Source organism: Salvelinus sp. IW2-2015, linkage group LG20, assembly GCF_002910315.2.
Source record: "Salvelinus sp. IW2-2015 linkage group LG20, ASM291031v2, whole genome shotgun sequence".
Lineage (NCBI taxonomy): Eukaryota > Metazoa > Chordata > Actinopteri > Salmoniformes > Salmonidae > Salvelinus > Salvelinus sp. IW2-2015.
This window is the reverse complement of record NC_036860.1, coordinates 62587873-62614081: the sequence shown is the minus strand read 5'-3', so window position 1 is coordinate 62614081 and position 26209 is coordinate 62587873. Positions and strand designations below refer to the sequence as shown.

General features: G+C 41.6%; 1 protein-coding gene across 1 annotated transcript in view; it reads right to left on the bottom strand.

Moving 5' to 3' along the window:
- Positions 1 to 255: 255 nt before the first annotated feature.
- The window catches only part of LOC111980881 (phospholipid phosphatase 1), a 36360-nt gene continuing 10406 nt past the window's right edge, over positions 256 to 26209 (bottom strand). Inside the window, exons 2-6 of the mRNA XM_024011925.2 lie at positions 15085 to 15239; positions 9900 to 10187; positions 7176 to 7229; positions 2024 to 2200; positions 256 to 780 (exon numbers count right to left, since the gene is read on the bottom strand). Coding sequence (XP_023867693.1) covers positions 661 to 780; positions 2024 to 2200; positions 7176 to 7229; positions 9900 to 10187; positions 15085 to 15239 — 794 coding nt within the window. The 3' untranslated portion in view covers positions 256 to 660. The remainder of the gene's footprint in view (positions 781 to 2023; positions 2201 to 7175; positions 7230 to 9899; positions 10188 to 15084; positions 15240 to 26209) is intronic.

Below are 26209 nucleotides of genomic sequence, written 5' to 3'. Positions count from 1 at the left end.
CAGTATTATATTATCTTGTGGATAGTCAGGTACAGATATTATATTAGTCTGAGTTGTGGGATAGTCAGGTACAGATATTATATTAGTCTTGTTGGATAGTCAGGTACAGATTCATTATATTAGTCTGGTTGGGATTAGTCAGGTACAGATATTATTAGTCTTGTTGGGATAGTCAGGTACAGATTACATTATTATATTAGTCTTGTTGGATAGTCAGGTACAGATACATTTATATTTGTCTTGTTGAGATAGATACATTTATATTAGTCTTGTTGGGATAGTCAGGTACAGATATATTAGTCTTGTTGGGATAGTAATGATAATACAAAGGAAGCTATGATAGTAGCAGTCCAGCCAAGGCAACATGGGTGTGACTCAATGTTCAATAGGGAGCTAGGCTCCAGGTCAGAAATGCACAAAGCAGGGTTACATTCATAGGTTTGGCAACACTCCAAATAGCACCCTATTTCCCTACACAGTACTTTTGACAGAGCCCTATAGGCTATGCTATATAGGGAATAGGGGGCCATTTGGTACTTGGCCTTTCTGTCCACCCCAGTGGTCCGTCCCTTAGTGGGGTATGATGCGCATGCAGTAAACACTACCCCACTGGCTACACGCCATGTATGGTTCCGGATGGTTCCTCCTCTCCTTTATAGTTTAGTTGGGGCTGCTGTCGTAGTGGTTTCCATTTGTGGGTGTCTCCTGCAGGGTGGTGTGGGGAATATCCTCCTTCTGAGGCTCAACCTTCTTCTTGAAGAAGTCTGACACGAAGAAGACCTGCAGCAGAAAAAGAATGGTAGAGTAAGTGGAAGGAGATAGATTAAATGGAAAACAGTGGCCATAATGCTATGCATTGGGAGATTCCTAGGTCTACAGTGCCTTCGGGAATGTATTCAGACCCCTTCACTTTTTCCACATTTTGTTATGTCATAGCCTTATTCTAAAATAGATTAAATCGTTTCCCCCCTCAATCTACACGCAACACCACATAATGATGAAGCAAAAACAGGTTTTTAGAAATTTATAAAAAATAAACTGAAATGACATTACTCAGTACTTTGAAGTACCCTTTGGCAGCATCAAGTCTTGGGTATGATGCTACAAGCTTGGCCCACCTGTATTTGGGGAGTTTCTCGCATTCTCTGCAGATCCTCTCAAGCTCTGTCAGGTTCGATGGGGAGCGTTGCTGCACAGCTATTTTCAGGTCTCTCCAGAGATGTTCAATCAGGTTCAAGTCCGGGCTCTGACTGGGCCACTCAAGGACATTCAGAGACTTGTCCCGAAGCCACTCCTGTGTTATCTTGGCTGTGTGCTTAGGATCGTTGTCCTGTGTGAAGGTAAACCTTCGCCCCAGTCTGAGGTCCTGAGCGCTCTGGAGCAGGTTTTCATTAATGGTCTTTCTGTACTTTTCTCCATTCATCTTTCCCTTTATCCTAGTCTCCCAGTCCCTGCTACTGAAAAACATTCCCAGAGCATGATGCTGTCACCACCATGCTTCACCTTAGGGATGGTGCCAGGTTTCCTCCAGACGTGACACTTGGCATTCAGGCCAAAGAGTTCAATCTTCGTTTCATCAGACCAGAGAATCTTGTTCCTCATGGTCGGAGAGTCCTTTAGGTGCCTTTTGGCGAACTCCAAGTGGGCTGTCGTGCCTATTACTGAGGAGTGGCTTCTGTCTGGCCACTCTACCGTAAAGGCCTGATTGGTGGAGTGCTTCCTAAAAACCTGTTTTTACTTTGTCATTATGGGGTATTGTTTGTAGACTGATGAAAAATAATTATAATTTCATCCATTTTAGAATAAGGCTGTAATGTAAAAAATGTGGAAAAACAAAGGGTCTGAATACGTTCCTGAATGCACTGTATAAGCCACTTTAATGCTCCAGATCACAAGGTTTGGAAACCACATCTGGGTGGTAGATAGCAGAGAGTATCAAAGCTGAAAACCAATTTCCATTGTAAAAAATGGACCAATAAAGTTATTATTTTGAACCAAATGAAGCGGTGTCGTGGTTACTCACTACCAGTGTGGCCATGAGCACTCCCTGGATAAGGCCAACCAGGACGTCGCTCCAGTGGTGTTTGTAGTCAGACACACGAGACAGTCCGGTGTACACAGACGCCGCGATCAGGAAGAACTGTAGGGTTGGTCTCAGGAGTCTGGCCCACCCTGCCTGCAGCCTGGCCTGGATGTACAGCTGGGAGACACAGATGGACATTAGTTGTTAGTAGTAAAACCACAAGGCCTTATTCTAACTTGTTTGGCCAGTTAAACTGGAAATTAGTTAGACTAAAGTCCTGTTTATAGCTGGTGCTAACACGTGGTTGTTGTCATCTGATTAAGATAATCCAATCTCTGATCAAGATTTGCCACGTCTACACTTGGCATAAAAATGTGTTTCTGTCTGCATTGTGACCAGATTTCATGGTCCCTCTGTATGAAAATGATTAGACTTATAAAAAAATATATATATAGTATGAATTTATTCATTTTAAGACCTTTATGGTCAATGGTGCCAGCTGTCAATGAATTTAGATGGCGGGATAATCATAATTTCAATGTTTTTACTGACCAAATCCATCTACACTATATACAGACACATTGCATGCCTGGCTACTTTAGCGTATTCTGACCTTGAACTTAAGCATGGTGGAAATGCCAGTACCAGAAAGCCACGCATTTGGGGTGAAGATCAAAGAAATTGAGGTGTGGCGGAGGGGTATGTAGATATGCCGTATTCTGACCCTGAAACCATAAGGTAGCGCTAACCTGCCAGTTGGAAAAAGTATTACTTCATTTCTTTTGTTAGAAATAACGGCATTCTCCATGCGCTGTAATTTCTAAATTGATATGAGCTAGGTAAACTAGTAATCTGTTTGGATAAGGGGATTGTAAATATAGGCTAATTGACAATTTGTTTTATCTATTTGACCTTGGTTGCTGGAGATGAATGTGAAGCCAGTCATATGGCAGGAAACTGGAACGCATAACATGACAGGTAGGCCCATTTATGCCTCATTCTCACAATGTAGTAAGAAATGCTGTGCCATTATGCAGGATTTTAATTGTATGGCCTAATAACTTGCAGTGATTCAATTTGGATATCAAGGCAAAGAGTCTCKTCAAATGTACCCTTTCGACTCTCTAGAATGTTCTAATCATTATGCCCTGACTTTTCCTGCCTCCTTCAATTTGTAGGCTATAGCCTATGATGACTATTATTATTTACTATTGGCAGCGACCGTAAGTAATAAACACTTATATTTAAATGCCAATTTAGTGTTATTTCCCTTCACTACATTTGTCTCATTCCATTAAGTCGTTTGATTTTGCCTGCCGTTCTTTGTTTCCTCTGTAAAGCCGTCATATCCTTGTGGCTGAGGGTGAAGTAGTAGTGGATACTATAGTATTTAATGAAGGCCAAACAAATTGTAGTAACAATGAATTGGGAAATGTATGCTTATTAAATCACGGCATAAGACAGTTCTTATAAGACAGCGGGCAATTAGGGTTTACTATTGTGTACTATTCTCCATATTATAATTATATTGTAGGCTACAGTACTTCCAACGTTACCATTGACTGAAYGCGGTAACTTTAGGTAGGAATCAAACCACCTTTTTTTAATACCTGCCACAAACCTCGTTACACGCCTCCATAAGGTAAGTCTGAATAACTACTGAGAAGTGCGTAGGATAGACATTCATTCCTTAAGTCTGAATCGGCCCCCAGGGCTTTTGATCGTCTACACCTGTCTACAAAATGTGGGCACAATCAGGGCAAAGGATGAATGTTAGCACCAGGTATAAACGGTTGAAATGGATTTACTACTAACTTGTTGGACTAGAATAAAATAAAAGGTTTGCTGTCCCAATACCCAACCTCACACAAAACAGAAGGGTAAGGAGCAGCACACTGCTGCATAGCAGCGTAGCCAGAGCAATTGTAGTTTGAGGCTAGTTGTTGACATGCTTTAAACCTCTCTTGGGTTTCTACTTGGGTTTGTGTGTTTCTTTTGGGTGTGTCACAGTGCTGGCTAATTTAAGTCTGGTCTGGTTTTGTCGTTTAATGATGTTCGTGAGGAGCTGGTTTTGCCACTGTGTGCTCTGATCATTGTTTGTTTATGCAAACGTTCTGATTTTAAAGATGAGGTGCCCTTCCATGCTCTCTTCTGTTTCCTTAAACCAGCTCTGTGGCTGGGCTCTTATTTCTAACCACTCTACATGGCAGATTCTCAACTGCTGGGTATATACATTCTGCATAGCCAAAACCTCCTAAAAGTACTATTTAACCAACCAATCAGCTTCCGTTAACAAGGCCTATAACTTGATGAATAAAGTTTAAAGGCATTTAAATATACAGGTTGAGATAAGTGTGTCAAATCTGTATCAGTTATCAAAACAAATAATCTACTGATCAATTTAGAGCCATTTCCACCTCCAAAGGTGACTGACTACTTATTGTCTACAAATCAGTGTACATGGTTGAAAAACACTTCTGGGACACATCTATGCTTGACTCAGTAGTTCTCAATGACTTTGTACAATAATGGGTGTGTCTGATCTGTTCATTTAAATGGCAAACAAACCAGCCACACTTCTTAAAATAGACTATGGGATTGTCATTGCCACTCCTTCAGTTCTGTCTGATGTAAACATAGTGATTTTACTGGTATGCAGGGATAGACCGGACACTGTTTGTCTCTTCTTGTTTGAAGGACGTTTTACTGCTATTTGAAGGACTTTTAACTTCCATTTAGTGACACGGTGCTTCCATTTGCTGCAGTGAGTGTCCATACTTTGTAACGTGCCAGGACTTTGTCCCCACGACTATTTTTATTTTTCTTTCCTTACTGAGTCACCACAGTGTAATAAACCAAAAACTGGTCAAACAGGAACAGCAGTTCATGAAGAGCTGTTGCTGGTGTGATCCTGGGTTGTCCCGTACCTCACTACTGATAAGAGAACTGTTTTAAACTGGGGTCATGTTCAGTAGGGCTTCCCGTTGCAAAACATTTAATGGAAGATAACAGTTCTGTACTCAATTGGATATGTTAGCGTTTTCTCCCTATTCCACACACCCCTCTCTGACCCTGGTCACAGTACTAATGGGGAGGCCCAGTAGTGACATATAGGGGTCATGGTCATAAAGCTTGTCAGTCTTGCTCATAACTGAATTAAGTTTGGTTCCTGGAGGAGAGGGAGCAAGGGGGTAACAGCACAGGCTACCTCTGTCAATGTGCTGTTGTAAGAGCCTACAGTGTGTTAAAGCCATGTMCCCCTTGCCATTTTTATACTCATTTTGAAAGTTACTGTAGGTAATGAAAGGGTGTATTATAGCATGTGCGTGTTACTGTATCCCAGAGTAGAGGTCTATACGGGTCCACCCGAATACCCGCGCAGGTCCGGATCCAGAATTCAGGTCCTGAAGGCGCAACAGTGCCTCTTCAACCTCAGGAGGCTGAAGAAATTTGGCTTGGCCCCTAAAACCCTCACACACTTTTACAGATGCACAATTGAGAGCATCCTGTCGGGCTATACCACCGTCTGGTACGGTAACTGCACCGCCCGCAACAGGGCTCTACAGAGGGTGGTGCGGTCTTCCCAATGCATCACCGGGGTCACACTGCCTGCCCTCCAGGACACCTACAGCACCCGATCTCACAGGAAGGCCAAAAAGGACATCAAGCACCCGAGCCATGGCCTGTTCACCCTGCTATCATCCAGAAGGCGAGGTCAGTACAGGTGCAGCAAAGCTGGSACCAAGAGACTGAAAAGCAGTTCTCAAGGCCATCAGATTAAATAGCCATCACTAGCCGGCTTCCACCCGGTTACACAACCCTGCACTTTGGAGTCTGCTGCTTTGGAATCACTGGCCACTAATGTTTAAATGTTTGCATACTGCTTTACTCATCTCATGTATATACTATTCTACTGTATTTTAGTCAATGCCACTCCGACACTGCTCAATCTAATAGGCCCATATTTCAAAATGTTATTATTTTACTTAGATGTGTGTTTTTTTGTGAATCGTTAGATATTACTACACTGTTGGAGCTATGAACACAAGCATTTCGCTACATCCACAATAACATCTGCTAAATATGTGTATGTGACCAATAACATTTCATTTGAATCCTGTTTCTAAGAACGCTCTAAATAGACCCTAGTGTTCTCTGTTGTGGTCAGGAGTCAGACCTCGCGGAAGATCTGCATAAAAATGTTAAGGTACTTTTCGATTGAACCGACACGTGCAGTGTGTACCGTGAATGCAGTCTCCGCGACCGTGGGAAGATTGCCTTTAATTGTCAATCGCTATAAAGTGGATCTTCAGCGCTACGGATTGAATAGAGCCCTAACACACACTACTATGTGGACCATTCAGAGCTGCCTAATGTAACGTTACACTGTCTGCACCCTAGTAAAGATCAACATGACCCCACCCACTGCTTTTTCCCCCTCACTTTACCCCTATCTAAATGTACAAATTACCTAAATTACCTCGACTAACCTRTACCCCTGCACATTGACTCAGTACCGGTACCCCCTGTATATAGGGAAAGGGAAGTTATTGTAAAAAAAAAATGTATACTTCAGTTTTAGTAAATCTTTTTTTAACTGCATTGTTGGTTAAGGGCTTGTTAGTAAGCATTTCACGGTAAAGTCTACACCTGTTGTATTTGGCTCATGACAAATAAAATTAGATTTGAACACAGTGTACTGTTATGTTTTTGCTTCGTTTTAATTCTATGTATGCAGTGGTCCTCTATAACTATTCTCTGCATGTCTTGTGCTGTAATGACCTTGAAGTAAACTCAGTTGGTCGCTAAGCAATAAGGCACAAGGGGGTGTGGTATATGGCCAATATACCACGGCTGAGGGCTGTCCTTGCACGACGCAACGTGGAGTACCTGGATACAGCCCTTAGCCGTAGTATATTGGCCATATACTACAAACCCCCGAGGTGCCTTATTGCTATTAAAAACTGGTTAACAATGTAAATAGACAAGTAAAAATAAATGTTTTGTCATACCCGTGGTATACGGTCTGATATACCATGGCTGTCAGCCAATCAGCATTCAGGGCTCGAACCACCCAGTTTATAATCTTATACATGCCCTATCAGTGAGTGCACATATTGCCCTTTGAGGAAACCCCATAGTGGATACTTACTCCAAACAGCATGCAGTTACATGAGAAGGAGGAGTGGCCAGATAGAAAGACAGCCTGCCAACAAACAACAACAAATGGCATCATGGATTGCTGTGGTGGCTGTGGGCACTTTGAATGCCTGGGAAAAAACGCTGGAAATAATTTGGCATCCACTTTAATCGGCTCGTGTTGGTGATAGATTATCCTATTTTCCATTGAATAACATAACTGGCTAAACACACACGTACACACAGAGGCTAAACTGTGACACACCCTTTTCCGGGTGATAGGTGTGTGGAGAGCGGGGAGAGACGTCCGTTGACGTCTGTTATGGGGGGTTGGATGTTGAGACAGTGTCAGTCAGCCTGGCGATCGGGGCAGTTAGAGGGCCGCTAGCCTAGCTCGCTCATCCGGACAGCTTTAGTGTCTTCCTGTTTACTTAAGCAGTGCTGCACTGCCCGTCCAGCAAGATTACTGATAACCAGCGGCTGATATAAACACTGTGGAGAGCTGCAGCCCACAGACACTAGTTACTGTTAAGAGAGCCGCCGATGCTGATGTGGACACTAGTTCGTGTTGAGAGAAAGCCACAGTACTAATGGATACTAGTTAATGTTGGAGAGATCAGTGTAACACTGATAAATTGGCTGGCTGCCTATCAGGGAAAATGTCTTAATGCTCTCTCTGTACTTTAACCCTTCCACATCGATAAGTGTGGGAGTAAAGGCCAAACTGGAGTAAAGGCCAAACTTGAATAAAGAGGCAGGCCCATAGCCTCTCTAATAAACAAGTAGGCCCATACCTCATCTAATAAACAGAGGTAGGCCCATAGCCTCTCTAATAAACAGAGGCAGGCCCATAGCCTCTCTAATAAACAGAGGTAGGCCCATAGCCTCTATCTCCTTTGACATTGTACTGGGAAGCCTGGGGTTGCCCTAAATACACTGGACTAGGAAGCTTGGGTTTACCTTTGTGTTAATGGGTCTTGCAATTCTGCTACTGAACCGGTGGTGGGTCTGACTGAGCTTCGACGTTCCTTCCGAGGTCTGCTCGGCCTCTCTGAGCTTTCACTGAAAGCTATTTTCCAAGCGTACTTGCTAATTATCACCATGGAAACCAAGGTAAATTGTCAGTATCAGATGAGGCACTAACCAAATTCTGTAAAACCAGGTCACTAAATTGAATCTGACAAGATTTGAACACCCTCCCTTGTTTACTCAAACTGACAGATGTACACAGGAGGAAGTCTGTCCTTTTTTTAGTTTTGAAATCAACATCCAAGATTTTCTATTTCTAGAGCAACAACAAACGAGTTAGTTGTCGAGTGGCTGTTGGTCTGTCCCACCCTTAGACCTACCTTATTGTTACTGGCTGTGGTGGGCGATAGCTGTCTGTCTCTATACAGACTTTCATTTTGGCTGTGGTGTGAGACAGATGCCTGTCTGCCTGCCTATCTGTAGACTGTCATTACCTCATGGTCATGTGGTGAACCTCTCCCCTGTTAGCCAAGAAACCTGAGTATAACCTATACAGAGACTACCCTAATCTCTACCATGATCCTTGGGTGGGCTCTCCCAGTCTCGTGGCCACAGAAGGTCATATTTACCTGGGTGTGGCTCTGGTCTCCCATGGCAGCCCTTCCCTGATCTGCCCGGCTCTCTGTGTTTTCTTTGGTATGGTAGTGATTAATAGAACAAACACCTGCCTGGTGGACCAGTGAGTAGAGCAGGTCAGAATAACCTACAGATCATCTTTCTGCAATGTTAGCATTTCCCTTAGGGACATGAGGCCCACCATCAGCCAGAGCCTTGGCTTGTGTATGTGTGTTATATAGGTAATCCTCTCTAATGGTTTACAGAGGGTTTGGGACCTGACTCTGTCTTCCCTCACTGCTGTACTGTCCTCACAGGGTAAATAAAGATAATTAAATAGTGAGGTTGACTTACAGCTCTCTTGGCTCCCTCTCTGTGTGATATCTGGCTGAACGTCTGTCTTCAGCCTTATCCACCAGAACAGTGGTAAACAGGTCTCTATTGTTTTGACATTATGCTGATGGATTATGTTACAGTACTGAGGAAATTTGGATCTGCATGGTCGAGCTTTCTCTCAACACTAACTAGTGTCCACTTCAGTACTGTGGCTCTCTCTCAACACTAACTAGTGTCCACTTCAGTACTGTGGCTCTCTCAACACTAACGCAGCCTGAATCTTGAAAGTGTGGGCTTGCCTTCCTCAACAATGATCTCATGGTCAGCACATTATCTGACCATAATAAACAATACAACAGGATATTGTATTTCAGTTGATGGATGATGTCATAATTCCGTCAGTAGATTTGAAAGAAGCATCCCAGCCAGTCACAAATAGTTTCCTACCCCTCCCTTTGATGTTTGCATATCTGTAAGGCATATGGTGGAAGCTCCACCAAGTCACTGTACATACTACCTCAACTAACCAGTGCCCCCTCACATTGACTTTGTACCGGTACGCCCCTTTAAATATTGTTATTTTTTTTACTTGTTACTTTTATCTCTTATTCATATCCATATTTTTTTTTAAACTGCACTGTCGGTTAGGGGCTTGTAAGTAAGCGTTTCACTGTAAGGTCTACACCTGTTGTATTCGGCGCATGTGACTAATACAATTGTATTTGACTCTTCAGATCTGCTTTGAACACTGAAGCGATAGGGGGCCAAGGGGTAGTGGGTAAATTTGGCCCAATTGTCAGTTTCCCCTCAACAACACCCACCTGCCCTCATTGGCCAAGTGTGCGTCCCCTGTGCAGGTAAAGTCCTCTATGTAGGTGCCTGCCGTGCAGTTGATCAGCTTCCAGTCAGGCTTGCACACGTCCAGGAAGTGGGGTCGGAGCCGGCCAATCGAATACTTGGCGATGTCAGTGAGAGATTGGCTCATGGCTGCCCCGAACACGAATGTGCCGATGGCTTTGTAAACACGGGCCACATACATGTTGCTGAAAGAGGACTTTGATTTGATGCGTTTGAGATAGACCGAAAGGCACTCTCCAAAGACCATCTGTGAGGAAGGGAGGAGAGGAAGTAGACATGTCGTGAGGTTAGGTCTCTCACTGTTCCCTCACAGCTTGGAGTTACAAGATTACAACTGGCAAGTCAGTCACTAAAATTACAGGAATTTCAAAAGGTCCAATGCAGCTGTTTTTATCTCAATATCAATTMATTTCAGGGTAACAAGTAACTTACTGTGATTGACCATTTTAACTACAAAAAGAAACAAATAGCTTCTTAGCAGAGAACAATTTCTCAAGGAAGAATGTTGCTTGGACTGTCAGAGTGGGGAGGGGAAAACTGAAAAGGTTTGGAACTCTTATTGGTCTATTAATAAATGTACTGCATGGTGATGTCACCATGGAATGCCAAAGCTCCCTCCAATCAAAACAGGCTGAAATTTCAGGTGTTCTTTTCAAACAGCTCTTACACTAAAAGGGCATTATAATTTTTTACAACTTCACATAATTATTCAAAACCTCAATGTGGAAATGCATATAAAACACAGAAAAATCATGTTCTTGACTGCACTGACCCTTTAAGTATAATAGACCCTTGCATTTTAGAGGAATGTCCATCTGAGTGACTATAAAGACCTAACAAGGATGTCCACTGAAAAACGTGTGTAAAGTYAAATGAGTAGACGTTTTTAAACAGGGAAAACAAACACACTGGTGCATCACAATACAGCTTCTGAGTCACACCTGAGCAGTCAAACCTAGCCTGTTCCTTTAAAAGATATAGCTATTTGTGGTCAGATGTGTATCAACGGTAGAAACTATTTTGAGAGCATGTTGAATGTAAAACATACGTCATGGAAACATTGTGGGTGGGTTGGGGGTCTTTTTTAGATTGTGTGTTCTTGTAAATAAGTGGATGTGGTTATTGTGGACAACTGTCTGGCTCACACCTCTCTACCACTCTGGGGGACAATGGACCTGAAAGCATGAGAGCTTATCTGGAAGTGTGTTTACTTTCCTCTATCTGGAAATAGGCCTAAAACTACAATATAAACATACTCTTACTGCTATACTGTCAAGGGGGTGGTGTTGTCCTGATAACGGTTTCTGTTGAACTTGGAAAGCCCAACTGTTCAAACATTTAGGGTAATTCATGACGTGTAAATGAGTTACATCCAGTGTGAGGGTTTCTACTTGCAGAGTACAATTACACTGACTGRCTGGAAATGTGTGCAGACCATGGGAGGTGAATTTATGTACATTTAATGGAACAAAAAAAGCTTTTTTGAATGTGAATGCTGCAAAACCCGTTGTAAGACTTATATAACAGCCACAACAAGGCTCCTAAAGTGCCTCATCTCAGAGTAGAGGTGCTGATGTAGGATCAGTTTTGTTTTGATGAATAATAATATGTGGACAGGGGGGACCTGATCCTGGATCAGCACTCCTACTCCGAGACGCTTTATGAATACGGGCCTCTGTGCTTTGAATTTGACTATAGAAACTCTCAAGGATATTTACTAAGACAGTCAGTGGAATACTGGCCAAGAGTCAAGCGGGAAATCTCTGAGGKAGGGACAGTTTGGCTATTCCTATTGTATCGTTCAGATGGAGACTATGAGTAGGCTTATGGAGAGGCCTTTGTTTCAGTGACTTTAAAGGTCAACCGCCATGGTCGGATACATTTGTGGTCTGTGAGTACACAGAGAAGTAACTAACACAGGTTGGGGTTTGATTTTTCAGTTTTCGTGATACTCTAAAATAGGAAGTTCTTTCTACTCTGTTTACATGGTGCCTATGCACCTTCTTTGGTTGATTGTTATTTTTAATAGTGTTATTATTAGACAATACGATTAATGAAGCAAGCTGTTAAACTAGACATACACGTCATTTGTGTATGTATGTGTAGCCTAAATGAATGTTAAGCACAAAATGGCAAAGGAAGAGAAGTTAACTAGGGAACATAAAACAGGTGCACTTACAGTGAGTACTGTGACGGGTATCATAACTCCACCTAACAACTGATAGGATATGGTGTCTTCTTTTAGAGGGTACTTGATCGAATCATCGTTACAGAAAAATCCCCGTTTGAAGGGATTGTGTAGCGGTGTAAGTATTGCGAACGGGAGTCCAGCTAGCAAAAAGCAAATGAAAGAGAACAGAACAGGAGGAACAGGTTAGGAGAGTAGACTGAACACCTTGTTATCCTGCATCCACATACACCCGTCTAACACTGAGCAGAAGAGAGCATTCGGAGAGGAAAGTCCAGACAGACCAGCCAAGACATACACTGTAGTGATCCTGTATGGCTCAGTTGGTAGAGCACGGCTCTTGCATTGCCAGTTTTGTGGGTTTGAGTCCCGGGGCCACCCATATGTAAAACGTGTGCATGCATGACTAAGTCACTTTAGATAAAAGCATCTGCTAAGTGGCATTTCTAAGTAGATATTTCAACATTGCAGGCTGTTAGGAACAGGAGGAAGGGAAAAACAACATGGTAGCTAAAGAGAGTTGTCATGGGAACTAACACTACTCTCTCCCCTGGTGAAGAGAAGGTGTTAATGGAAGAACCAATGAAGCCCAAATGATCCTCCCTCTCCACCACCCTAAACTTTCACAGCTGTTTAGTGCTTGAGTGCACAGTGCAATGGACATGCAATCACAAGTAGGCCTAGATGTCCATTCCACAAGTAGGCCTAGATGTCCATTCCACAAGTAGGCCTAGATGTCCATTCCACAAGTAGGCCTAGATGTCCATCTCCACAAGTAGGCCTAGATGTCCATTCCACAAGTAGGCCTAGATGTCCATTCCACAACTAGGCCTAGATGTCCATTCCACAAGTAGGCCTAGATGTCCATTCCACAAGTAGGCCTAGCTGTCCATTCCACAAGTAGGCCTAGATGTCCATTCCACAACGACCAGCGATAGTGTTCTCTCTCTGCTCTCTTCTCTCAATTCAATTCAAGGAGCTTTATTGGCATGGGAAACAAATGTTTACATTGCCAAAGCAAGTGAAATCTCTCTCTCTCTGTTCATCTTTCTCTCTCCCTGCGTTCCTTAAAGCACAGTGGGTCATCATGTTGGACGTAACAGGAATGCTTTTTCAGGAAGATGTTAGTTACATTAGAAACTTCAGGAAGATGTTAGTTACATTAGAAACCTCCAAATAGAGTTTCACACTACATACAGTAGGGAAACGGTATACTTCAAACGTGCTGTGGAAGCAATCATTAGTAATTCGTAATAAACACAAAACCATAGTTTGTAAAACGTCAAATCGCACACTGCAAGCTTTGACACACATTGACCCAAGGAAAGTAGAAACAGGATGTGTGAAAAGGTTAGTTGAGCTTAGTTCACATTAGTATGCAAATCCTTTCCATAGCTGAATAAAGGGGTTATATTTATTTACATTATCATGGTCAGATCATACTGCTGACATCAAAAAGGACCCCAGCAGTCTGGCTGTCAAGGACAGAGGAGAAACTGGTCCCACAGAGACTCTCAGGTGATAGATTCACTCTCACTAACCACACCCCTTTTCTCTATTCTGCTGAAAGCTGCATTGTGAAGCACCACAGTTTGAAATGTTGCCACGGCAACAGGTTGATGTATAGAGAAATAAATCAGTTGGTCTGGTCCAGGGAACTGGAGTTGAGATGTAAGTTTTGTGTATGGGACTCCAGTGAATTATAATGGAATAGACATAGTTTATGAAAAACAAAAGTCTAGTGTGTGTGTGTGTTTTAAGGTTTTCATCACAGTAAAGACTTTAGAAGGCCAGGAAGAGGGATCAGTCACCAACACTACACGCACACCAGCTCAACTTCTGACCGTAACACAGGATAGTAGACAATAGCTAGTAGTAGACACATGCTTTCCTAAGTAACACACAGATACACACACACACACACAAAGGGAACAGTGTGCCAACACTTCTGTCTCTGTCATTCTTCAAATAGAATCTGTATCAACAGTGTTCCAGGAAAGTGTTCCAGTTCTTTTTGGACAGAGAACGTAACCTGTGTTTGTTCCAAAGCCTATCAGCATGAACCTCAATAACAGCCAGGACTTCCTAATTCCTTACTGATCGGTTGGACTCTAAAGGCCTTACTATTGATGAAAACCACAAATGATCCAATAACATCTGAGAAGCTTTCACAACACAAGCTTCAGAAGTGACTGAAATGACATACGGATATCAGGATATGTGTGAATGAAATACTCTATAGGGGTGGCTGAAATGACGTGTCAAAATAAAATGGGGATGTGTGAAAGGGGAATTGGGACACTGTGGACTGGGCATCCTCTTTTGAGTTAACCATTACCCAGTTGGCAAAGCTGGTTGAAATATCATTCCAATCAGTTTATATGGTTATAAGCTGGTTGAAATATAATTACAACCAATTTATACGGTTATAAGCTGGTTGAAATATAATTACAACCAATTTATATGGTTATAAGCTGGTTGAAATAATGGGGCGGCAGGTAGTGTAGTGGTTAGAGCGTTGGGCCTGTAACCGAAAAGGTTCCTGGATCGAATCCCCGAGCGGTTTATATGGTTATAAACTGGTTGAAATAACATCAATCTGTTTACATGGTTGTAATCTGGTTGTAGTGGCATCGTATCTATTTGTTTTGCTTACTGGGTTTGGCCTTGTTGAATTGAACTCTTTGGTTCTGACACCTAAGCTCTATGGACATCCTCCCTAAAGTTCAAGCTTTACATCATGACCAGGTGTTTAACTAAATAACTAAAAGGAACACTTTGTGTATGGTATCAAAAGTTTTTAACTGTCAATTTAGATAGAACAGCTGCCTGTTTGTTAGTTATTGTGTAGTACTGTAGCTGTCCATTATAATGTACTCTAAGCCAGCTGTTCAATATTTGGTTAGTAGAAATGTAAGAAATGTTTTGTTTTGTCAACTCTTCCATTGTTACTTACAGAGCAAATGGGCAAAGTGAAGCCCACACCATAGAGCACATTGGAGGTGACTGTGCTGGAGTGGAAGGGGTAGCTGATGCTGTCATCGTTACAGAAAAAGCCCCTCTGATAGGGCTTGATTTGGCCCAATTTAAGGGCTGCCAGGGGCAGTCCCGCTGTGGATGGAGAGAGGAAGTTAAGGGGTTAACTTTGTAACAATAGTATTGTTATGTCTTGCAGCAGGGACACTATTGACAGCAGCAACACCACGTCAGTGTCTACCATGCTACTACAGTACCAGCACGTGTTTGTAATGATGCGAAGATGTTAATATTCAACCAGAGACTTCAGACTCAGAGCAGTGTTTCCCTTACAATTGTACAGGCGGGGCATGCATCCCTGCCTAGCTGTCTTGTCCCCTAACCAGGTGTGGAATTGGAAAAAGTCACTCATGGAACTGAATTTACTTTAAAGAACTCACACATTCCACCCCAATTCTATTCTTTCCCTGACCTAAAAGTGTTTAGTTTCTATTCATTTTTTCCAGAAATGCTGGTTGGAGGATTACCAGATTTCCTGCTTATTCACTCATAATTCCAGGAATCTTCCAACCAGGATTTATGAAAAACGAGGGAGTTTTGGGAAAGGTACCAGAATTTTGCAACCCTACTCTAAGGGAACGATTGTTTCAGAGAGGAATGTTTTAGAGACTGGTCTGGGACCAATCGGTCTCTAGCTATGAGAATGAGTTCCCAAGGGAGGCCCTTCAGTAAATGCTCCAGTTGAATGACAACATAGCATCAAAAGAAACAGTTCAACAACAATGACATCAGACGGAATACATGATGTAATGACAACATAATGACCGTTTTTCACAGCACAGGGGACTCTTGAGAAAGATTGTACAATCTCTTTGGGAAATCGGTGCYGTAGTGCAATTGGTGAGTAGTAGCTCATTACTCTATGGATCCAAACTGTAAAGACCGGTAGATAGTGTATCATAACTAATAGGTTGTGGCCGTTCAATGTCTGAGTTGAATGTGTCTGTTCTCTGGCTCCCTGTCCGTTCAGCCTTTTGTTATTGCTGGGGAAAGGCATGCTGGGAAAACAGCACAGCCTTTTTATTCTGGTTCAAGTTGAAACCAGAAGCATGAGGCCCCTCTTCCCATGAGGGACAGAGTGGAGGTCTGTGTTGCTCAACTGTCCCGCTACATCCTCAAACTCACACCTAATATGTAAAACATCTGCCGTACTCAGCATGTAAACACTCTGCCGTACTCATCATGTAAACACTCTGCCGTACTCAGATGTAAACACTCTGCCGTATCATCATGTAAACTCTCTACTCAGCATTAACACTCTGCCGTACTCAGCATGTAAACACTCTGCCGACTCAGCATGTAACACTCTGCGTAATCATCATGTAACACTCTGCCGTACTCATCATGTAAACACTCTGCCGTACTCATCATGTAAACACTCTCGTTCATCATTAAACACTCTGCCGATCATCATGTAAACACTCTCCGTACTCAGCTGTAACACTCTGCCGTACTCAGCATGTAAACACTCTCTCTCAATTCAATTCAAGGGKTTTTATTGGCATGGGAAACATATGTTAACACTGCCAAAGCAAGTGAAGTAGATAACATACAAAAGTGAAATAAACAATAAAAATGAACAACATTACACTCACAGAAGTTCCAAAAGAATAAAGACATTACACATGACATTATGTGTATATATATACACAGTGTTGTAACGATGTACAAATGGTTAAAGTACAACGGGGAAAATAAATAAACATAAATATGGGTTGTATTTACAATGGTGTTTGTTCGTCACTGGTTGCCCTTTTCTTGTGGCAACAGGTTACAAATCTTGCTACTGTGATGGCACACTGTGTAATCTGAGGGAAACATGTGTCTCTAATAAGGTCATACATTTGGCAATAGGTTAGGAAGTGCAGCTCAGTTTTCACCTCATTTTGTGGTCAGTGTGCACATAGCCTGTCTTCTCTTGAGAGCCAGGTCTGTCTACGGCGGCCTCTCTCAATAGCAAGGCAATGCTCACTGAGTCTGTACATAGTCAAAGCTTTCCTTAAGTTTCGGTCAGTCACAGTGGTCAGGTATTCTGCCACTGTGTACTCTCTGTTTAGGGCCAATAGCATTCTAGTTTTTTTGTTCCTTAAGTAATTATCTTTTTGTTTTCTCATGATTTGGTTGGGTCTAATTGTGTTGCTGTCCTGGGGCTCTGTGGGGTCTGTCTGTGTTTGTGAACAGAGCCCAAGGACCAGCTTGCTTTGGGGACTCTTCTCCAGGTTCATCTCTCTGTAGGTGAGAGATTTGTTTTGGAAGATTTGGGAATCGCTTCCTTTTAGGTGGTTGTAGAATTTAACGGCTCTTTTCTGGATTTTGATAATTAGTTGGTATCGGATTGATCCTTACGTTGAACACAGGATATTTTTGCAGAATTCTGCATGCAGAGTCTCAATTTGGTGTTTGTCCCATTTTGTGAATTCTTGGTTGGTGAGTGGACCCCATACCTCACAACCATAGAGGGCAATGGGTTCTATAACTGATTCAAGTATTTTTTTGCCAGATCCTAATTGGTATGTCAAATTTTATGTTCCTTTTGATGGCATAGAGGGCCCTTCCTGGCTTTCTTTCAGCTCGTTCACAGCTATGTGGAAGTTACTTGTGGCGCTGATGTTTAGGCCGTGGATTTTATAGTGTCGTATTTTTTCCCCCCCAACACCACTTTCCATCAATTTGTATAGCAGACCCTCATGCCAAATTGAGTCAAAGGTTTTTTGAAATCAATAAAGCATGAGAAGACTTTGCCTCTGTTTAGTTTGTCAATTAGGGTTTGCAGGGTGAACACGTGGTCTGTTGTACGGTAATTTGGTAAAAAGCCAATTTGACATTTGCTCAGTACATTGTTTTCACTGAGGAAATGTACGAGTCTGCTGTTAATGATAATGCAGAGGATTTTCCAAAGTTGCTGTTGACGCATATCCCACGGTAGTTACTGGGGTCAAATTTGTCTCCACTTTCGTGGATTAGGGTGATCAGTCCTTGGTTCCAAATATTGGGGAAGATACCAGAGCTGAGGATGATGTTAGAGTTTAAGTATAGCCAATTGGAATTTGTTAGCTGTATATTTTATCGTTTCATTGAGGATACCATCAACACCACAGGCCTTTTTGGGTTGGAAGGTTTGTATTTTGTCCTGTAGTTCATTCAATGTAATTGAGAATCCAGTGGGTTCCGGGAAGTCTTAAATTGTTGATTCTAAGATTTGTATTTGATCATGTATATGTTTTTGCTGTTTGTTCTTTGTTATAGGGCCAAAAAGATTGGAGAAGTGGTTTACCCATACATCTCCATTTTGGATAGATAACTCTTCGTGTTGTTGTTTGTTTAGTGTTTTCCAATTTTCCCAGAAGTGGTTAGAGTCTATTGATTCTTCAATTACATTGAGCTGATTTCTGAYGTGCTGTTCCTTCTTTTTCCGTAGTGTATTTCTGTATTATTTTAGTGATTCACCATAGTGAAGGTGTAGGCTCAGGTTTTCTTGGTCTCTATGTTTATGGTTGGATAGGTTTCTCAATTTCTTTCTTAGGTTTTTGCATTCTTTATCAAACCATTTGTCATAGTTGTTCATTTTCTTTTGTTTTCTGTTTGACATTTTTAGATTTGATAGGGAAGCTGAGAGGTCAAATATACTTCTCTCTCTCTATATATATATATATATAAATAAGAGGACACACAGGAGGAGCTGGTCATGGTTAAGCTTCAGTGCAAATAGCTCAGAGATATCCATTCACCAAAACACTTCAAATAGTAGGATCTTTATGGACATTGGTTATCTCAATCACATTCAAATGTCAAAAACATTTAAAAAAGGGTCTGCTATACTGTATTTCGGTTACTTTGTTGTCAGTGAAAGTTCTGAGATAGAACACTACGCAGACAGTCATGATATTCACACTTCTTATGGCTGCAGGGGCAGTATTGAGTAGCTTGGATGAAAGGTGCACAGAGGTGCCCAGAGGAAACTGCCTGCTCCTCAGTCATAGTTGCTAATAGATGCATATTATTATTAGTATTGGATAGAAAACACTCCGAAGTTTCTAAAACTGTTTGAATGATGTCTGTGAGTATAACATAACTCATATGGCAGGCAAAAACCTGAGAAGTTCCACATCCTGTTTGGATTTTTTCTGAGGGTGCTAGRTTTTCAACCAAGCTCTCATTGAAATTACAGCGAGATATTGATGAGTTTTCACTTCCTACGGCTTCCACTAGATGTCAACAGTCAATAGAACTTTGTCTGATGACTCTAATGTGAAGGGGGGCCGAAGGAGACAGGAATTAGTCACCACTGCCACGAGCTGACCATGCTTTGACCACGCGCGTTCACGTGATAGGCATCTCCGTTCCATCGCCCAACTGAAGTCAATCTAATTCTCCAGTTGAATGTTATTCAAGATGTATGTTAACAACATTCTAAAGATTGATTCAGTACATCGTTTGACATGTTTCTACTGACTTATGGAACTTTTGACATTTCGTCACGTATAGTGGACGCGCTTTGTGACTTTGGAATTGTTTACCAAACGCGCTAACCAAAGTAGCTAATTGGACATAAATAACGACATTATCGAACAAATCAAGCATTTATGTGAACCTGATTCCTAGCTGCATTCTGATGAAGTTCATCAAAGGTAAGGAAACATTTATCATGTATTTTCTGGTTCTGTTGACCCCAACATGGCGGCTAATTTGGCTATTGTTCTGAGCTCCGTCTCAGATTATTGCATGATTGCTTTTTCCGTAAATTTTTTTGAAATTGACACACGGTTGCATAAGGAGAGGTAATCTATATTCCATGTGTATAACTTGTATTATCATCTACATTATGATGAGTATTTCTGTTGAAACGATGGCTATGCAAAATCACTTGATGTTTTTGCAACTAGTGAATGTAACGCGCCAATGTAAACTCAGATTTTTGTTATAAATATGAACTTTATCAAACAAAACATGCATGTATTGTGTTAACATGAAGTCCTATGAGTGTCATCTGATGAAGATCATCAAAGGTTAGTGATTAATTTTATCTCTATTTCTGCTTTTTCGACTGCTATCTTTCGCTGGAAAATGCTGTGCTTATTTGTTGGTGGTGACCTAACATAATCATTTGTAGTGCTTTGCTGAAAAGCATATTTTGAAATTGGACACTTTGTGCGATTAACAACAAGAATACCTTTAAAATGATATAAGACACATGTATGTTTGAGGAATTTTAATTATGAGATTTCTGTTGTTGAATTTGGCGCCCTGCACTTTCACTGGCTGTTGTCATATCGATCCCGTAGCGGGATTGCAGCCATAAGAAGTTTAAGGTTTCTGGCAACCAGCAGAGTAAATGCGGAACGATTGCTTGACAGTGGGGCGAACGATTGCTTGCAGTCGACGATGTGACAGGTAGGAACTATTGCTTGACACGGAGTGCGGAACGATTGCTTGACACGGAGTACGGAACGATTGCTTGACAGGGTGAGGAACTATTGCTTGACACGGAGTGCGGAACGATTGCTTGACGGGTGAGGAAACTATTGCTTGACACGGAGTGCGAACGATTGCTTGACAGCGGGTGCGAACGATTGCTTGACAGCGGGGCGGAACGATTGCGGCGCTGACAGCGGGTGCGGAACGATTGCTTGACACGGGAGTGGCGGAACGATTGCTTGACCAGCCAGAGAGTGCGGGATTTCTTTTGAAGCCTAATTTAGATATGTTTCTTCTTATAATTTCCATATTTTGGTATGCTATTTGTTAGTCAACTTGTCTATAATTCTCTTCTCTTCTGTCATTACTGCCCTACAAGACTACATAAACCATTTCTCACCAGAATGTCATAAATCGATGAACGTTTCAATCTAGTTGACATCGGTAAAGTTCTCTTTCATCTCAGCTTTTATCACGCAGCAGACATTTTAGGGACCAGGAATAACAAACAAATAGCTTGACAATACCGGGAAAGATTTTAGGGGAATTAAAAGCTGTGAAAACGACCCACCATGACCCTAAAAAATATTTGAGTTCGGCTTGGATGCATATTTATGTCAAGCCTATGGACAAAAATAGCCTTGTTCATGCATCTAGCTACCATCCTAACGCTTTGAAGAGAGGCTTGCCATACAGCCAATTCTTACGCATCGAATCAAATAAACATTACTTGAATTTCCTCAACAGAGGTCTGCTGTTGAGGACATTGTCAGATCTTACAAGTGATCTTACTGTAACTGATCTTAAGTTCTGTGCCATTGACCATGTTTCCCAAGCCGCAGATGCCACGATATGGATGAACGTCTTCTCCAGAGTGAAGCCCGATGGATCTTCTATTTGAAAACTCTACACCCCCAAGGCTTAAATTAGTAATTGGACCTTGTAATGTTGTGTCTGGATGCACCAGCAGTCCCCCAGCCTGCCCTCTTTGAGCTGTACATCTGAGTATTGTACCGATACATTTTTTTTTACGATAACGCTATTTAGCCTATAACGTTAGATTTTACTTCAATCGTATGTTAACATTTGAATTGTATTTTTTTTTGTATATTTCTCTACTACATATTCTCTGTTTATATACCTTGTTGACTCCCCATTCGCTAGTATCTAATGAATTAGATGTCTGTACCTGCTGTGCTACTCACAGTGTCTACTGAAGTCTCTTATTTGCTCTTTTTACTTGTATTTTTAAAAATAAAAACTGTCACCCTGTGTATTCTTTTGAGCGTGGATTAAATTGGTTATATTACTTTTGCATCTCGGCCTCTGGGTTTTTCCTTTTCATGGTTTGAGTGTGAGTACCTTTTGAACTCTCTGTTTATAATTTCCGACCTTTTGGTAGGCTATTTTTTAGCTCTTGAAAATAGTTTTCTCCTCCCCGTGTAGAGTTTTCTCCTCCGTGTGTAGAGTTTTCAGCGGTTACATTMGCCCACAGTTGGTTCCAAATGAACGACAATTCCGAAACTGTATTTTAACGTTAAGAAACATCAATAATCATAGCTTTCAAACCGGTTTTCGAAAAACATGGCCCTTATCTTTCATATCAGCRAGAAAGAATCTTTCAAATAAAAAATATACACTTACTGTAGCAGTTTTGCACAGATCCACAAACTGTGTGTGACTCCAGTTGCTAACTACACCTCCCCAGTTACGCTTACACACATTGCGTATACTTACTTCTTTATCCCCACTGATGCGTATAAAAGTACTATAGTGGAGGTATACACCGTTTCAATTAAGGCTGATGGAACAAACCAGAATGTTTAGCTTAAAATGTTGCTAAACTAATGTCTTCACATTTTAAGCGCAGCAATGTGCACACAGCGGTACACTCAAATGTTCCAAAATGCAATATGCGGGGAAAAAACGTTCTAAAATGCACACCGCACATGAAAGAGGTTTCATGGACAGAGATGGAAATATCCATTAGAAATGTAGAAAGTGGGAGATCTGCTAATATGACTGCATTTGGCTACTAGTGTCACACCCTGATCAGTTTCACCTGTCCTCGTTATTGTCTCCACCCCCTCCAGGTGTCGCTTGTTTTCCCCAGTGTATTTATCCCTGTGATTCCTGTCTCTCTGTCCCAGTTCGTCTTGTATGTTTCCAAGTCAACCAGCAGTTTTCCCGTTCGCCTGCTTTTTGCAATCTCCTTTTTCTAGTCCTCCCGGTTTTGACCCTTGCCTGTTTCTGGACTTTGTACCCGCCTGCCTGACCATTCTGCCTGCCTTTATTTAAACAGGTTGGCCAGTTAGATAACTAGACAATGAAAGAAAGTGGAAAGGTCAGGAGAGCGCATACGAGGAAGTGTTTATAAAATATTTCCCTCAACATTTCTATGGTCGGATTTTGGCTAATATGAAGTAAAACATCCAGGTTTCAAACAATTGAGGAACTGGAAAAATATAGTGATGATAATGATAGACCTAACCATCTTCTGGCAGATGGAAAGGATTTCCCCAAAAGCGTCTAAATTAAACGTCAACTAGCTACAAGGTAGCCTACCTGGCAGAATGATATCATGATTATTTGCATAAATTCAGTGGCCAATTGTTTTGCAAAGTAGGTGCTTGGGCCTTTGCACATTATTTAAAGGGTAACTACACTCAAATAAAWWTTKTATAGATTTTTCCCAGACCCCAAGAGGTCTCCTGATGTAGTGTAAGCATTGTTGTGGACTTAGAACATCCAATGTTGTTTTTATATAAATAAATAATAAATAGTGAAAATCTGAGACCTGTGAATTTCAGACTCGGTTGACAGCCTCATTACCTATTTCAATAGTAGGTCTACTAATAGCCTACTTGCACAGTACAGCTTGGGTTGGCCTGTGTCAGGTTTTGGCCAGGACTGTTTAGGTTTTGTTCACTAGATGTCCCCCTTGCACCTTTTTTGTACCTTTTGTTTTTCTTGCTCCAATTATTGTTTGCACCTGTAAGTCATTCCCTTGTTAGTATTTAAACCCTGTGTGTTCCTTAGTTCCTTGCTCAGTGTTTGTAAGTTAGCACCCAGCCCCAGCCCAAGCCTTGTTTTATATAGACTTTTCTCTTGTTGGATTTTCCAGAGGTTCTCTGGTTTWGTTCTTGTTTAKTATTTGAGTAGTCTTTTGAGGTTTGTTTTTCCCTGCTGTTTTTTMCCACTTTGTGKWTTTTTYKTTGTATTTTGGAGGATATCCATTTTTCATTAAACCACCATCTCTAGTACTGCTGTGTCTGCCTCATCTTCTGGGTTCTGCCAATTATTAAGTGACTGTTTCTCGCACCGGGTCCTGACAGCCTGACTGTGAAAGACCAATATGTGATTAATAATTTTAGGTCATTCAGAGTATATGTCACTGTTTCTCATAGAACTTTTCACACAGGGCACATTTCCTTTGCCGGGTGGGCCGTTTGGGAAATTTTGGGCAAAATTCAAGTACAGTGCCTTGCAAAAGTATTCATCCCCCTTGGCGTTTTTCCAATTTGGTTGCATTACAACCTGTAATTAAATGATTTTTTATTTGTATTTCATGTAATGGACATACACAAAATAGTCCAAATTGGTGAAGTGAACTTGTTTTAAAAAATTWAATAAAAACCTGAAAAGTGGTGCGTGAATATGTATTCACCCCTTTGCTATGAAGCCCCCAAATAGGATCTGAAGGTAATTGGTTGCACCAGAAGTCACATTATTAGTTAAATAAAGTCCAGCTGTGTGCAATCTAAGTGTCTGTCACATGATCTCAGTTCGGAAAGGCCCCCCAGAGTCTGCAACACCACTAAGCAAGGGGCACCACCAAGCAAGCGGCACCATGAAGACCAAGGAGCTCCCCAAACAGGTCAGGGACAAAGTTGTGGAGAAGTAAAGATCAGGGTTGGGTTATAAAAAAATATCAGAAACTTTTAACATCCCACGGAGCACCATTAAATCCATTATTAAAACATGGAAAGAATATGGCACCACAACAAACCTGCCAAGAGAGGGCCACCCACCAAAACTCACGGACCAGAAAAGGAGGGCATTAATAATGAGGCAACAAAGAGACCAAAGATAACCCTGAAGGAGCTGCTCCACATCGGAGATTGGAGTATCTGTCCATAGGACCACTTTAAGCCGTACACGCCACAGAGCTGGGCTTTACGGAAGAGTGTCCAGAAAAAAAGCCATTGCTTAAAGAAAAAATAAGCAAACACATTTGGTGTTCACCAAAAGGCATGCGGGAGACTCCCGAAACAYATGGAAGAAGGTACTCTGGTCAGATGAGACTCAAATTTAGCTTTTTGCCATCAAGGAAAATGCTATGTCTGGTGCAAGCCCAACACTTCTCATYACCCCGAAAACACCATCCCCACAGTGAAGCATGGTGGTGGCAGCATCATGCTGTGGGAATGTTTTTCATCGGCAGGGACTGGGAAACTGGTCAGAATTGAAGGAATGATGGATGGCGCTAAATACAGGGAAATTCTTGAGAGAAACCTGTTTCAGTCTTCCAGAGATTTGAGACTGGGACGGAGGTTCACCTTCCAGCAGGACAATGACCCTAAGCATACTGCTAAAGCAACACTCGAGTGGTTTAACTTCTTATGGCTGGGGGCAGTATTGAGTAGCTTGGATGAATAAGGTGCCCAGAGTAAACTGCCTGCTACTCAGTCCCAGAAGCTATTATATGCATATTATTAGTAGATTTGGATAGAAAACACTCTGAAGTTTCTAAAACTGTTTGAATGATGTCTGTGAGTATAACAGAAGTCATATGGCAGGCAAAAACCTGAGAAATGAGAAACAATCCAACCAGGAAGTGGGAAATCTGAGGTTGGTAGGTATTGCCTATCCAATATTGACAGTGTCTTGTTGGTCATATTGGCACTTCCTAAGGTTTCGCTAGATTGGTCAGCAGTCTTTAGAACTTGTTTGATGCTTCTACTGTGAAGAATGAGGGAAGGAGAGCTCTTTGAGTCAGGTGTCTGGCATGAGGCTGATTACGCGTGCTCCCCGTGAGAGCGACCTGCGTTCATCGCATTTCTGAAGACAAAGGAATTCTCCGGTTGAAACATTTTTGAAGGATTTATGTTAAAAACATCCTAAAGGATTGATTTCTAGACATCGTTTGACAGTTCTACGAAATGTAATGGAATTGTTGGCTTTTCGTCTGACTGCGCAACATCAATTTGGATTTTTGTAACTAACGGACGTGAAAAAAGGAGGTATTTGGACAGATGGAATATTATGGCAGTTCTCAAACAAAAACAAAACATTTAGTTGTGGAACTTGGAATTCCTGGGAGTGCATTCTGATGAGATCATCAAAGGTAAGTGAATATTATTTATATTTCTGACTTTCTTGTTGACGTCCACAACATGGCGATGATCTGTATGGCTGTGTTTTGGGCCGAGGCTGTACTGCAGATTATAGCATGTGTGCTTTTTCCGTAATAAAAAAAAAAAAATCTGAACACAGCAGTTGCATTAAGGAGAAGTTTATCTAAAGTTCCATGTATAATACTTGTATATTTTATCAATGTTATTATGAGTATTTCTGTAAATTGATGTGGCTCTCTGCAAAATCACTGACTGTTTTTGGAGCAAAACATT